Source organism: Protopterus annectens, chromosome 7.part0 (genome assembly GCF_019279795.1).
Source record: "Protopterus annectens isolate FY-2018-M chromosome 7.part0, PAN1.0, whole genome shotgun sequence".
In the NCBI taxonomy this organism is placed as follows: domain Eukaryota; kingdom Metazoa; phylum Chordata; order Ceratodontiformes; family Protopteridae; genus Protopterus; species Protopterus annectens.
Genome location: NC_056739.1, coordinates 321755970 through 321770588, shown reverse-complemented (window position 1 = coordinate 321770588; position 14619 = coordinate 321755970). Strand labels below are relative to the sequence as shown.

Here is a 14619-nt window from a genome sequence, read left to right as displayed (position 1 = left end):
TTCAATAATTGGCATAGTTTTTGGTGACATTCTGAGTGGATCCAGTTTCTGTCAACCTGGGATGACAAGATCAACAGACCTTGATGCTTTGTCAGAGATGGTCTTCTTCTGTCACCCCTGGGATTTTGGCTACTGGCAAAGGCTCTTGCCACACCTAGAGTGCATTTTTTTAGGCAATGTCACAAGGACAAAATTCCTGATGTGAAAATTTCATCAGAAAACAACCTCAGGGTTATACTGCTACATGCTAGGCATCTTAGCATGAAACTGCACTCACTGGAAGCAGTCCTCACCTTGGAAGATGCTGACATCTGTGCAGTCATGGAGACCTGTTTCAAGGCTGTAGAGAGCACCCCAGTCATAAGGGGTTACACTTCCTACCACACATTCAGACCATGAACGGAAGGCATGAAAACTAAATCAAGCAGTGTATCAAAATTCATTAAAGATAAATACACCTCCAGACTGATTCAACAGTATGATTCCATGGAGACACTTCAGGTGCAACTAACTGTTGGTAGGATACCTGTTCAAGTCATTGCCAGCTACAGGACCCCCTCCATGAATTAAGGCACCCACTCTGCCTACATGGATCTACTGGAATCCATCAAGGTACATCCAAACACCATGGTTCTGGGTGATTTTAATTACCCATCCATTGACAGGGCTAATTACTTGTGCTCAAACTCACTTGCCTAAAGGTTCCTCGAGTTCATTAACAACAATGCCCTGGACCAGCTGGTGGACACCCCAACTAGGGGCGACAAAATCTAGGATCTGGTGTTTACCAATATGGGGGACCACTGTAGCACCTCCATTGTGAGGTCTTTTGTTGTCATATCTGACCAAAAATCAGTCTCATTCGAAGTAATTATCACACCGAACCCCCCCCCCCCCCAAGCAGCAAGTAAACTAAAAAACTTCTCCAAAGCAGATTATATCCTTCTAAGAGATGGTATAAATAGCTTCACTGCACCTCCCCCCTCAGGTGGAACTGGCAATTATGCCGAGTCCTACACCAATGCTTTTTACAAACATCTGTATAACTGCATTGACAGAGACATACCTGATAGGACCAAAACAAGCTGTTCAAAGAAGAGCAAACATGTCTGGAGGACAACTGTCATTAACAGGCTTTACAATAAGAGGAAGAAATTGTTGCCCAAAATTAAAAGGAAACACTCCCTCCTCAACTTATATAAGCAAATAAGACTTCTTGTGAAGTCTTCCAAAGCAAGTTACAAATTCAAATTAGTGTCCTCAACTAAGGACAAGCGTGAGGTGTTCTTTAGCTATATCCGTAGCCTAAAAGGTAAGACTCAGATTTACGCCGAACTGGTAGTTAATGATGCCACATACACTGAGCCTGTGGACATAGCAAACCAGTTAGCTGGCAGGCTCTTTGAAAACTTCACTCACCTGTCCCCACCACACATACCCCATGACATTCCTTCCACCTGTCCCCCAACTTCTATCTCTAGAGAGCCGGTCATAAATGCCCTCTCTAAAGCCAAAAACAGAGCAACTATGGGACCTGATATCATCCCAGGCAGGGTCCTACATGGACTCTAACAAGAATTAGCAACATCATTGAGTACAATTTTCAATCATAGTCTAAGCACCGGCTTCATCCCACCTGTATGGAAAATGGCAGTCGATATCCCCTTGCACAAGGGTTGTGCTTCCACTGATCCCAGAAACTATAAACCTATTAGCCTGACTTGCCTCATCTGCAAGGCCATGGAGTGAATCATCATGGACCTTATCAACAAAGATATAGATAATCTCCAAACATGTGACCTTACTCAGTTTGGATTTGTCAAAGGAAGATTGTGCTTGTTAAACCTGGTGGACTTCTTCAAGACAGTCACCAGAGCCCTGCACAAGGGGAAAACAGTGCATACAGCCTACCTGGACTTGGCCAAGGCTTTTGACACTATTCCCCACTCAGGCATCATTTAGGTATCAACCCTTATATCATTTGGTGGGTAACTAACTGGTTCACTGATAGAACTCATATAGTCAAAATAGGGGAATCCACCTCCAACAGCAGACCCGTAACCAGTGGTGTCCCACAGGGATCAGTCCTGGGACGTCTACTGTTCAGAATCTATTTCTCCGAAGTACAAGCTAAAACTAAAGGTCTGTGGCTGACAAAGCTTTCTGATGTCTGCAAACTGGGAGTGGTCATAGAATCCCCAAACTATGTCAACATCCTACAAGAGGGTCTTACGCAAACAAATGCTTGGCGCCAAAGTCACAGCCTTAAACTCAATGCAAAAAAATGTATTATCATCCCTTTCAGTAAGAGCGATGTTCTTGGTAATTACCACATCAATAGAAACACCCTAAGCATGCACTCAGTCGTGACAGACTGGGGCACACAGGTTGGCAGCAACCTTACCTTTGATCACCATGTCTCCACAGTGGTGAGAAGGGCATTCTGTATTGCTCATCTCATAAGTAAGGGCATTGCCTCCAGAAAAAAAAAGAAGTTATAACCTCCCTGTACTCTTCCCTAATCAGGCCAATAATTGAGTACAATGCCCCATTTGGGATGTACCTTTCCAGGCATCTGCAGCAATTGGAGAGACTACAAAAGTTCTTCATAAGGAGAATTCAAGGCATTCAATATCTGTCCTATGTGTATCAGCTGAAATCACTGTCACTTTACTCTGTTTCATACAGACTACTCAGAGGCGATCTCAGCCTTGCATACAAGGCTATCTCTGACCCTGCTTTATTGGAAATGCTGCACAGCAGCAAGTTAAATGGTACATGGGTTACTCGCTCTAAAGGCCTTAACCTGCTATGTGGCATTAATAGAACAAGCTGGAGGGACAGATTTGTCTCCCAGAGGTTACCACACAACCCTTTGGCCCTCCTCAAACGCAATCTGGATGATTGGATGGGTGACCATAAATTCACCCTGGGGGTTCCACATCTGTCTCTCTTGGACAGGGGCAATAAGTGCTGATAGTGGAAACAAGGACAGAATTCGGGTAGGATCGTAAGGGCCCTAAGGCCATTAGCCTAGTAACTTCCTACGATCCTATGATTGTATGATTTGGTGCTACTACTGTAAAGCATGTTTAATTTGTATCAAAATTCTGGTTTTGTTTTTTTATATCTTTTTTTATTATTTTGATATATATTTAGTAATGTGCTTGAATGGGGTCTGGGTGTTTCTGGAGTTTTTTGCAGCTGATTTACTTTTTTTGAGTATTTCTGTGATAGTTGTTTTCTGTTGACTGACTTTTCAAAATGGGGGCAGTTTGTTAGATTTCAAATTCTGTGAGGCAGAAGGGATCTGTGACTGAATGTGACATTTTACTAGCCTGTACTAAATTTCTTCCATGTGATAGAACAGGTCTGTTAGACAGGCAACTAACTATCTGATTGGTCTATGTTTATTGTATATATATATCTATATATATATATATATATATATATATATGTATATATATATATATATATATATATATATATAGATCTACCTGATAATATCGAAAGCTGACATCGTCGAAGACAGATTAATTGAGACGACATACACAAAATCCCACTTTGTATATTTAATTGGGGGGGGGGCTTAGCACTCACCTGGGTGGGTTTTGAGTGTTCTGGTGCTGGTTTTGTGTGTGTTTGGGTGATTTAGTACTTAACCAAGTAGTATGAAGCACAAAACACTCCACCGGATCCACGACTGGTAAAATTTAATAGTGTGGACACAAAGATACATAAACGTTAAAAACAGGTACGTTTTCATCACCAACTTCTTCAGATAAGCTAAACACAGCACCACCTTCATTTAAATATCATTTCACAGTTAACCCCACCCAATGAAAGCTTGCAATGTCTCACAGTTCCTAATTGATTAATTAAATACAAGTTACTGCAACCTTCAAACTTCCCTGTCACAATCCCACTTGATGCTGATATAAAGTGCAATGTGCATAACAATTATAAATGAAACTGATGTATATCAAATAAATATAAAATACATACATGTATAAACCATATAAATCCACTTATATATAACAAATTTATACATTTATACCATTTGAGTTGTATACCTTACTTTAGTTAAATATACATATGGTGTCCCGGGCTGCGTCCTACATGAACTCCAAGAAGAGCTAAACCCAAACATAAAACTACTGTTCAATCTCAGCCTTACTACAGGATATGTGCCCAAAGAGTGGCGTACAGCAACAGTGGTCCCTCTCCATAAAGGTGGTGCCTCAACGGATCCTGGAAACTATCGCCCCATAAGCCTGACTAGCTTGGTCTGCAAAGCTATGGAAAGGATCATCATGGACCTCATCAGGCAATCCCAAATAAAACCAAGACTCTTTCCACAAAGGGCAAACGTCCAGTCAGGTGGACCCCAGCCATTAACAAACTTTACAATAAGAGGAGAAAGCTATTACATGATAGAACAAAATCCATAAAAGGGAAGTCACCCCTGATCATTACTAGTAAAAAAATACGAGCACTCATAAAATCAACTAAGGCCAATTTTGAGAGAAAAATTGCCATGGATTCAAAGGACAATCATAAGGCCTTTTTCAGCTATGTTAGGAACCTGGGTGGAAACTCCCAGATATGCTCAGAATTAGTCCAAAATGATACAAAAATCACTGAACCCACAGACATTGCCAACATACTGGCAGACAGGTTCAGTGCAAACTTCACCCCCCTCTCCCCCCTAAAGGAGAGATAACTATCCCAGTGGAGTGTAGCCTCCCAGACATCTCAAATGCGCAGGTGAAAGCTGCTCTCTCTAAAGCTAAAAACACAGCATCAATGGGACCGGATGGTGTCCCCGGCTGTGTGCTACATGAGCTAAATGAGGAATTAAACCCGCACTTAAGGCAGCTGTTTAATCTCAGCCTTACCACAGGATACGTGCCCAAGGAGTGGCGTACGGCAACTGTGGTCCCACTCCACAAAGGCGGTGCCTCTACGGACCCTGGTAATTATGCCCCATAAGCTTAACAAGTCTAGTCTGCAAAGCTATGGAGAGGATCATAATGGAGCTCATAAACAAAGATATAGGGACTTGCAGACATTGGACCCGACCCAGTTTGGCTTCGTCAAGGGAAGATCATGCCTTTTGAACTTGGTCGACTTCTTGAAACAGTCACCAAGGCCATTGATGAGGAAAGGCAGTCCATACAGCCTACCTTGACCTTGCAAAGGCTTTCGACACAATACCCCACTCGGGTATTGTAGAAAAACTTACCAGCTTAAATGTAAACCCATATGTCACAAGATGGGTTGCAAACTGGCTTAAGGACATAACCCACAGGGTTAGAGTTGCTGGCGCTATGTCAGACTCCAAGCCGGTCACAAGTGGTGTCCCACGGGGCTCGGTCCTTGGCCCCCTATTGTTCGGCATCTACTTCTCAGAAGTACAGGCCAACATGGGAGGACTTTGGCTGACAAAGTTTGCAGACGACTGCAAACTGGCGCCATAGTGGAAAGTGCATCGGACATGGATATCCTTCAGAAGGGACTCACGGAAACAGATAGCTGGTGCCAGAGCCATGGCCTGAAGTTAAATGCCAAAAAATGTATAGTCATACCCTTTGGGAAAAACAAGGTAACCCCAAGCTACCATATAGGTGGCAATCCACTAAGCACAGAAGAGGTTATCAGGGACCTGGGGACCCAGGTTGACAGTGGCCTTTCTTTTGACACTCATGTCGCTAAAGTGGTTAGAAAGACCTTCTACATTGCCCACCTGATCATGAAGGGATTCACATCCAGATCTAGTGAGGTCATTGTTCCCCTGTACTCTTCACTTATCAGACCAATGATCGAGTACAATGCCCCATTCAGGATGTATCTCGCCCGACATCTGCAGCAATTGGAGAGACCCCAAAAGTTTCTCACCAAAAGGATAAAGGGACTCCAAAATCTGTTATATGCTGCCAGAATGAAGAAACTCCAGTTCTATTCAGTCGCATACCGTCTGCTCAGAGGTGACATGTGCCTGACATACAAGGCCATGTCCAACCCAGAATTAATGGACATGCTCCACCTCAAAAAATCCAAATCCACCAAAACCACTAGAGCAAGCGACTTAAACCTTAGCACGGATATAAATAGGACGTGCTGGAGGGATAGATTTATCACTCATAGACTCCCTATGCTGTGGAATAGAGTCCCGGTCCATGTGAGGCAGAGCACCTCGCTGGCTCTGTTCAAGAGAAATCTTGACCTGTGGATGGGAGATCGTAGGTTTACCCCGGGAATCATCTCTGTGTCACTGCTGGACAGAGGCACAACAAACTAATGGGTACAGTATTTTTTCATATAAGGGGTATATATATATATAAGCCACAAAAATTCGGGCTAGGCATATAAATGCCTTGGGGCAGCTAGCCTAGTATAAACCTATGAACCTATAAATAAAGATATTGTGGACCTACAAACACTGGATCCTACCCAGTTCAGCTTTGTTAAGGGCAGATCCTGCCTCTTAAACCTGGTTGATTTCTTTGAAACAGTCATCAAGGCCATTGACGAGGGGAAGGTGGTCCACACAGCCTACCTGGACCTTGCAAAAGCCTTCGATACAATACCCCACTCGGGCATTATAGATAAGCTCACCAGCTTAAATATAAACCCCTATGTAACTAGATGGATTGCAAACTGGCTCAAGGACAGAACCCACATGGTTAGAATTGCTGGAGCCATGTCAGACTCCAAACCAGTTACAAGTGGTGTCCCACAAGGCTCAGTCCTGGGACCTCTCTTGTTCGGTATATATTTCTCGGAGGTACAGGCCAACACAGAAGGACTGTGGCTGACCAAGTTCACAGATGACTGCAAACTGGGTGCCATAATCGACTCTCCAGCATCCTCCAAAAGGGCCTCATAGAAACAGACAACTGGTGCCAGAGCCATGGCCTCAAGCTAAATGCCAAAAAGTGTATAGTCATCCCCTTTGGCAAAAACAAAGTGCCTACAAATTACCACATAGGTGGTAATCCATTAAGTACAGAAGAAGTAATTAGGGACCTGGGGACCCAAGTTGATAACAATCTCTCATTTGACAACCACGTGGCCAAAGTGGTTAGAAAAACATTTTATATAGCCCACCTAATCATGAAGGGATTCACATCTAGATCAGGGGAGGTCATCGTGCCTCTTTACTCATCCCTCATCAGGCCCATAATTGAGTACAATGCCCCTTTTGGGATGTACCTTACCAGACACCTGCAGCAACTGGAAAGACCCCAAAAGTACCTCACCAAGAGGATCAAAGGGCTCAAACAGATGCCATATGCTGCCGGTTAAAGAAACTCCAGCTCTACTCAGTGGCATACCGCCTGTTCAGAGGCGATCTGTGCCTGACATATACAGGCATGTCAAACCCGGAATTAATGGACATGCTGCACCTCAGAAAATCCAAATCCCATCGAGCTCGCTTGAGAGACTTGAACCTCAGCACTGAAATAAATAGGACATGCTGGAGGGACAGATTCATAACCCAGAGGCTCCCTTCACTCTGGAATAAAATCCCAGTCCAGGTTAGGCAGAGTCCCTCATTGACTCTCTTCAAGAGGAATCTTGATGAGTGGATGGGAGATTGTAGGTTTACCCCGGGTATCACTTCTGTGTCACTGTTAGACAGAGGCACAGTATACTAACCTCGAAAAAGGACATAGCAAAATAAATTTTAAATGGGTGGCGAAAGCCAAACACATTCTGGCTAGGCTTATAAATGCCCTAGGGCAGATAGCCTAGTATGAACCTGTGAACCTAATAGCAAAAAACGTATAAATGATTATCACCATCTAGTAGACAATCATAAAAACTTCTTTTTTATATAAAAAACTTTTCTCTCTCTAAAACCCTTTATAAAACTTTTTATATAAAACTATTTATCAAATAAAAGTTATTTTGCATTCCTTTGTAAGATATATTCAAACAGTTCAAGCCCTCTCTATAACTTAGCAGATCTAAGCTTTAATACAGGCATAATAGAGATCATATCATTTAAATCAGGGTTTTTTACATGCTTCCAATACTACTTGCCAATACAGCTCTCTGTATTCAACCCTTGTTTCCCATGGTCCACCTCTCGGGTCAATAGCTACAGTCTCTAGGACAACGAATCCAAATTCAGCTCCCTTACATACACAGGTATGCTTATATAGGGCATTATTTTCATGTTTCATTCTTATATCATAGAGGTGTTTGTATAACCTCTGTTTGAGTTTTCTCTCACTCTTCCCTATGTAAAATGACTCACATATTTTACAAATCGCTAAATATATAATTTCTTTGGTGTTACAATTCACAAAAGAATTCAAATATAACTTCTTGTTACGAGATTTTAAATATATTGAGGCTCCTGTTAACAAATGGAAACAGTAATTGCAACTATCACATTTAAATAAACCTTTTTTGATATTCCTAGAGTGTCCTTCACTTCTCATATTTGAGGGCCCATCTCTAACAATTTCTTAATATTTTTACCATTTTGGTATGTGTACTTTATTTCTTTATCAAAAATATAATCCAAATCTGATATCTTGGCAAAATTCAACCATTGTTTTTCTATAACTTATAGCTTATAGCTTAGCTTATCTGAAGAAGTTGGTGACGGAAACGTACCTGTTTTTAACTTTTATGTATGTTTGTGTCCACACTATTAAATGTTACCAGTCGTGGATCCGGTGGAGTGTTTTGTGCTTCATACTACTTGGTTACAATTTTCCTAGCACTTCATTCCTGTTTTTCGGTGATTTAGTACTTACCCTGGGAAGGATTTCATTCATCCGGTCTGCTGATGAAGTGGGTTTTCCTGGATGCCGTCTTGATGAATCCGTCATCAACGATGTTGGTTTTTGATATTATCAGGTAGACCCATATATATATATATATATATATATATATATATATATGCATACACATTTTCCCTAAAAGCAGTGTACAGAAACAATGTATATTACTCACATAAACTTTAAAATAAGCCAATTGAAACTACACCAAACACAGAAAGAGAGCAAACATTCTCTTTTCAGGTTAGTTTTGGGGTTAATACACATGATAAGGATGGACAGAGGACTTTGGCACTTTACACGTATGTTCTAACCCTTAGCCTAACCCTGGCACTTCCCCATTCATAACCCTGTACATTGAGTTAAAAAGTCTTTCCCTGATAATACCACTAAACAAGACTCAAGCATGCACACACACACACACACACACACACACACACACACACACACACACACACACACACACACACACACACACACACACCACATGCAGCATCAAACACACAAAACACTAAAACTTTAGCATTAGGTGGATTTAGTATATGAAGGCTAGTAAATCTGTTTCTGTTCTGTGGCCTTGCTAAATCCATGTTCCATTGTGGAAAGTAAGTTGCTGACCTGGAAGTAAGCACTTCCAATTAATCCTGTTTATTGAAAAAAAAATGCAGATGTAGATGGAGATCAGCTAGCCCCACTGCCTTTCTCTGGTCCAGTTCCCCGTCAACTCTAAACTGAGGATTAAAAAATGGGTCTGTTCTCAAATCTGTATACAAAAAAGTAATTCTGCATATGTTTTCTTTGTTTTGCCAGGACCATTCTGTTTGGCCTTCTGTCTACCTACTCTGAGATTTATTCTTCTTTGTATTTCCATTGCTATGAAACCAAGGCAGTAACTAATTAGCATTATCTCAGTTGCTGGTAGCATGCTAAATGTTTCTTGTTTAATTAGCTGATTTGTATATTTTGGATTTAGGTCTTTACTTGCTTTTACATAGTATGCTTGCAGGTGCTTTGTTTGTTATATAGTTTCGGAACTGTTTGCCCATCAAATGAGGAGTTTCATTTATTTTTCTTTTTTTCTGAGTGTAGTGCTCATTCTAGCATCATCATAAAATTTTATTCAGTTATAAAATTCCGCATGTGACTGTAGTACTACCAAATACTGCTGGCTTATGTTCTCAGTCTGACAGTGCATGAGAAATTTAACTTGTATTTCTAAATCAAATATTTTGATAAATCTGGCTGTTACTGTTAGTTATTAAAGAAGAATATTGTGTGTAAGTGACATACCTAAAGTGAAGGTCCTTGAAGCAGAACTGTGTTTCAATGATGCCTGTTGTTTTCACTCTCGATCGCAGAACATCCTGCTCATTTGGAATATAGCCAGCAGCTGTGATTCTCTCTAACTGATTGAGGTAACTAGTTAAATAAAAAAAGAGGAAATGTGTAAGGACTGGAGTAAAAGACAATAACACTGAAGCTTCAAATGGTCCTGAGTTTGGTCAAAGCCAATGAAGGTGGTATAATGGTTGTGAATTCTTGAGAATGGGATGAAGTCTTTTCCTCCAGGAAGGGTGTAGCAGATCATGCCCCAACGTCATGTCATCGGTTTAATCAACATGCAGGGGGAGGGGGGGGGGGCAGTGAACAGGAAGTGGGATTAAGGAGAATAGTACAGGCCTCATGCCATATCTAACCAGCAAAATATCCTACTTTGTGTGTCTTCTTAAGGACAGAAAATGGAAGAAAAGATGCAGACAGCACTGGGAAATAAAATTATCTTGGTGACTTGGTCCCACTAGCGTTGAGTTATGTAGCCTAGAATATCATTTGGTTTTGATATCCAGTCTCAGGCTGCCTAAAGAACAGCAAAAAAAAAAAAAAAAAACACACAGAAACAGGTTTGTCATTGCAGATATTTTAGGATTAAGCATCTTGTGATAAAATAAAAGTGGAGTGTGTCCATTTGTGTGTGCATGTATGTGTGCATGCCTGAGTATATGTTTGTATGAACATACAGCAAAAGATGGGAGTGTAATCCCACCACATTTATATATGCACAACATGTTCTGATAGCTCACGATTTTTGAATAAAGATATTTCAAACTGTATCCTGAAAGTAATGACCTTGTTTTACATGGTATGACATAATTCATACCCTTCTTTATATAATTGTAGTAATACAGTCTGCTACATAACACTGGTTTGTAGAGGTACAATATATATTGATCAATTTTAGGTAGCATTCGTATTCTTGAACATTCCTCTAAAGTATGTTTTGATTTTACTAGTAGTCCAGTGCAATAAAGTACCTGGAACAGGGATTTAATGAGCATCTTTTACTGACAACATAACTTGGAGTTTTTATATTGTTCTCCTTGAAGCTAATAATATAGCCGTGGGCAGTACTTATAAATCAGAAGGATTATGGCCTCAGGCCGTGGTGTGCAGTTTGGTAAACTGCAGGTACTAAACTAACAAAAATTAAGATTTAAGGGCTAATCTGTCAGTTACAGAATAAAGTGAATGTCTGTGGTGTTGTTAAATCAACTGGCAATGAACAGGAAAATGTTTTCCCTATCAGAACTCAGGACTACTCTTATCTGTTGCCTCCAAAAACACACACTAAAGTTTCAAATTGTTCATGAGCTGCTTCTTGAGACAAGGGTACAGACTTTTTCATTTTTCTGGTTATTGACTTATTTTACCCTTTGTTGACTGGATTAGTCACACTAAGCTAGTGATCTCCTTTCACGGAGGAGACCACAGGTGGTATTACTATTACACTGGAAAACGTGGCCAGGGCATCAGGGAACTTCCCCTGCTCTTTTTCATTAGGTGTCCTGGGATCTTTTACATCCACCTGAGCTACACCAGCGTAGGCAGATGGACCCTCAGTTTAACATCCCATGTAGAGGATAGCAAACTCAGAAGTGCATCACCCCCACCCCATGCTGCACTGCAGTGTCAGTACTGGAAATGAATCCATGCACCTGGGGTAGGAAAAGAACCCACAGCCTTCTATTTTCAGTAGAGGCCCGGGGAGAAAAACTCCATTGAACATAACAGTAATAACAAAGTTAAAGGTTACAATAAAAATAAACACAATAAGAATAAACACAAACAGTAAGTAACCAGGTAGTAGGTTACAACAAAATAGTAAATAGCAGATATTTCAAAATACATTGTATTGTACATAACATTGACAGTGTACAGAATTTTTTTTCTGCTTCCATTTATGCTACACAATATTGAGTAGTAAGAAAGTAGAAACTAGGAAGTATTAGAAACAGGGGTGAAATTTTAGTCAGGGTTACTGTATGGGCATAACCAGTGTGTTCTAAGGAATCATTTGAGTTTTTGTTTGAAGAGGGTTAGGGAAAGAGGTGAAGTAAGTTCGCTAGGGAGAAGGTTCCAGTTTTTTCCAGATGTGTTTGAGAACAGAGAGTCGCCTGCTATGTTGTTGGACTTACTTATGCTAACTAATAGTTTATTTGATGAGCGTAAGGTATTAAGATTTTGATAGAGGGTTATGAGGTTTATATATATGGGTCTACATTTTCTTATCAAAAGCTCATTCTTTCAAAAAGGAAAAGTACTAACCCATTTACTCAAAAGTGCACTTAAACAACGTGCACGTTCGGGACTACTGGTTCAACAAACTGGTAATAAGGGGATAAGGGACTATACTTAAACAGTGTACGTTCGGGACTACTGGTTCAACAAACTGGTAATAAGGGGATAAGGGACTATACTTAAACAGTGCACGTTCGGGACTACTGGTTCAACAAACTGGTAATAAGGGGATAAGGGACTATACTTAAACAGTGCACGTTCGGGACTACTGGTTCAACAAGCTGGTAATAAGGGGATAAGGGACTATACTTAAACAGTGCACGTTCGGGACTACTGGTTCAACAAGCTGGTAATAAGGGGATAAGGGACTATACTTAAACAGTGCACGTTCGGGACTACTGGTTCAACAAGCTGGTAATAAGGGGATAAGGGACTATACTTAAACAGTGCACGTTCGGGACTACTGGTTCAACAAACTGGTAATAAGGGGATAAGGGACTATACTTAAACAGTGCACGTTCGGGACTACTGGTTCAACAAACTGGTAATAAGGGGATAATGGACTATACCTGTTTCCCCACTGCACTGTGATCTCGCAGTTAGTATATATAAAGTATATAAAGTAGCGGGGGTGTAAAGGTGCAACTCCCACATGGTCGGTGCAGGGGGGCTTGCCCCCCCTGCAAAAATGTCTTTGTAGTGTTTTTTTTGTAATTTTACTGGTTTGTTGAACAGATAGTCGCGAATGTGCACTGTCATCTAAGTGCACTTTCACATAATTGGGCTTGTACTTTTTTTTTTTTTCAAAAGGATGAGCTTTTGATAAGAATGATAAGAAAAAGTAGACCTATATATATATATATATATATATATATATATATATATATATATATATATATATATATATATATATATATATATATATATATAAAATATATATCTATGCATATATATATATATATATATATAATATATATCTATGTATATATATAATATATATCTATGTATATATATATATATATATACACATATATATCTATGTATATATATATATATATATATATATATATATATATATATATATCTATGTATATATATATATATATATATATATATAATATATATCTATGTATATATATATAATATATATCTATGTATATATATATATATATATATATATATATATATATATATATATATATATATATATATATATATATATATATATACAGTGTAAATAAGCACACTAATCAGTCTAGACATGTAGTATCCTTAAATTATTAAATATTGGGGCGGTTACAGAAAGAAATGTAACAGGCCTGTTATAAATATTGATTCAAAAGGTTTCAGTCTATGCAGCTCCATCCTGATACACGTGCACTCTCAACATTCTTCTGTAGCTCTCATAATGTTGGACAGCTGTCGAATAAAAGATGTTCTATATTAAAGTTATCTAAAAACAGATATTGCAGAATCACTAGGCTATGTAGTTTCACGCACTGGAAATTTTAGTATGTTAAACAGCATGACTTTAACATTTGACCAAATGACAGAAAACCCAAACTAGTAGACCAAATGACTGAAAACTGAAAATACGACAAACATTTTGCCTCTCTATACCAGCTGTAGAATTTATACAAAAAATGTTATCATCTACAACATATTGTAAATCAAAATAAATGTGAAGCAAAATTCTAGTAAAATGCATATTTGTGTGTGTTGGGGGGGGGCATGTCTCCTGCACTTACCCCCCAAAAACAACCTACTTAAATATTCACATTCTAAGGCTACACAGTCACAGAGAAAGGGAAACTATTTGTGCAGAACTTTGCTAATATTTGAAGGTTGTTTTTAGGTTTTACAGTTTGCTACTATATAGTTTCATAGCATTTGTGTGAACTGTTCCATTTAAATGCATTAATCGTTTGTAAACGTACTTTACTATTACATTCTACTTTAGTATTTTATTTACAAAAGCAACCGAAAGGAGTCATTGGTTATTTTCTTAAAATTTGCTGTCAGGGTCAGTATTGTAATAGCTGTTTAAATTATTTTATAACAAGCAGCTGTTGTCAGATAAACTTTTTGATAGAAGTTTTAGTTTCTGCATGCATTCCCTTTTCTTATGTCGGCATTTGGGCAATTTCTGTTTGGGGCTTTTTTAGTCCTTTTGTCACATTGTTATTTGTCATAATCTATAGAGTCAAGCAATACTTGTGATTTGATGTTAAAAACGAGTGATCTG

The 14619-nt window shown here is 39.4% G+C and overlaps 1 protein-coding gene across 1 annotated transcript in view; it reads right to left on the bottom strand.

The window, feature by feature from the left end:
- Positions 1-14619, bottom strand: part of GNAT2 (G protein subunit alpha transducin 2) — a 241372-nt gene that overhangs the window by 95925 nt on the left and 130828 nt on the right. The window contains exon 5 of the mRNA XM_044076872.1: positions 10089-10217. Within this exon, the coding sequence (XP_043932807.1) occupies positions 10089-10217 (129 nt within the window). The remainder of the gene's footprint in view (positions 1-10088; positions 10218-14619) is intronic.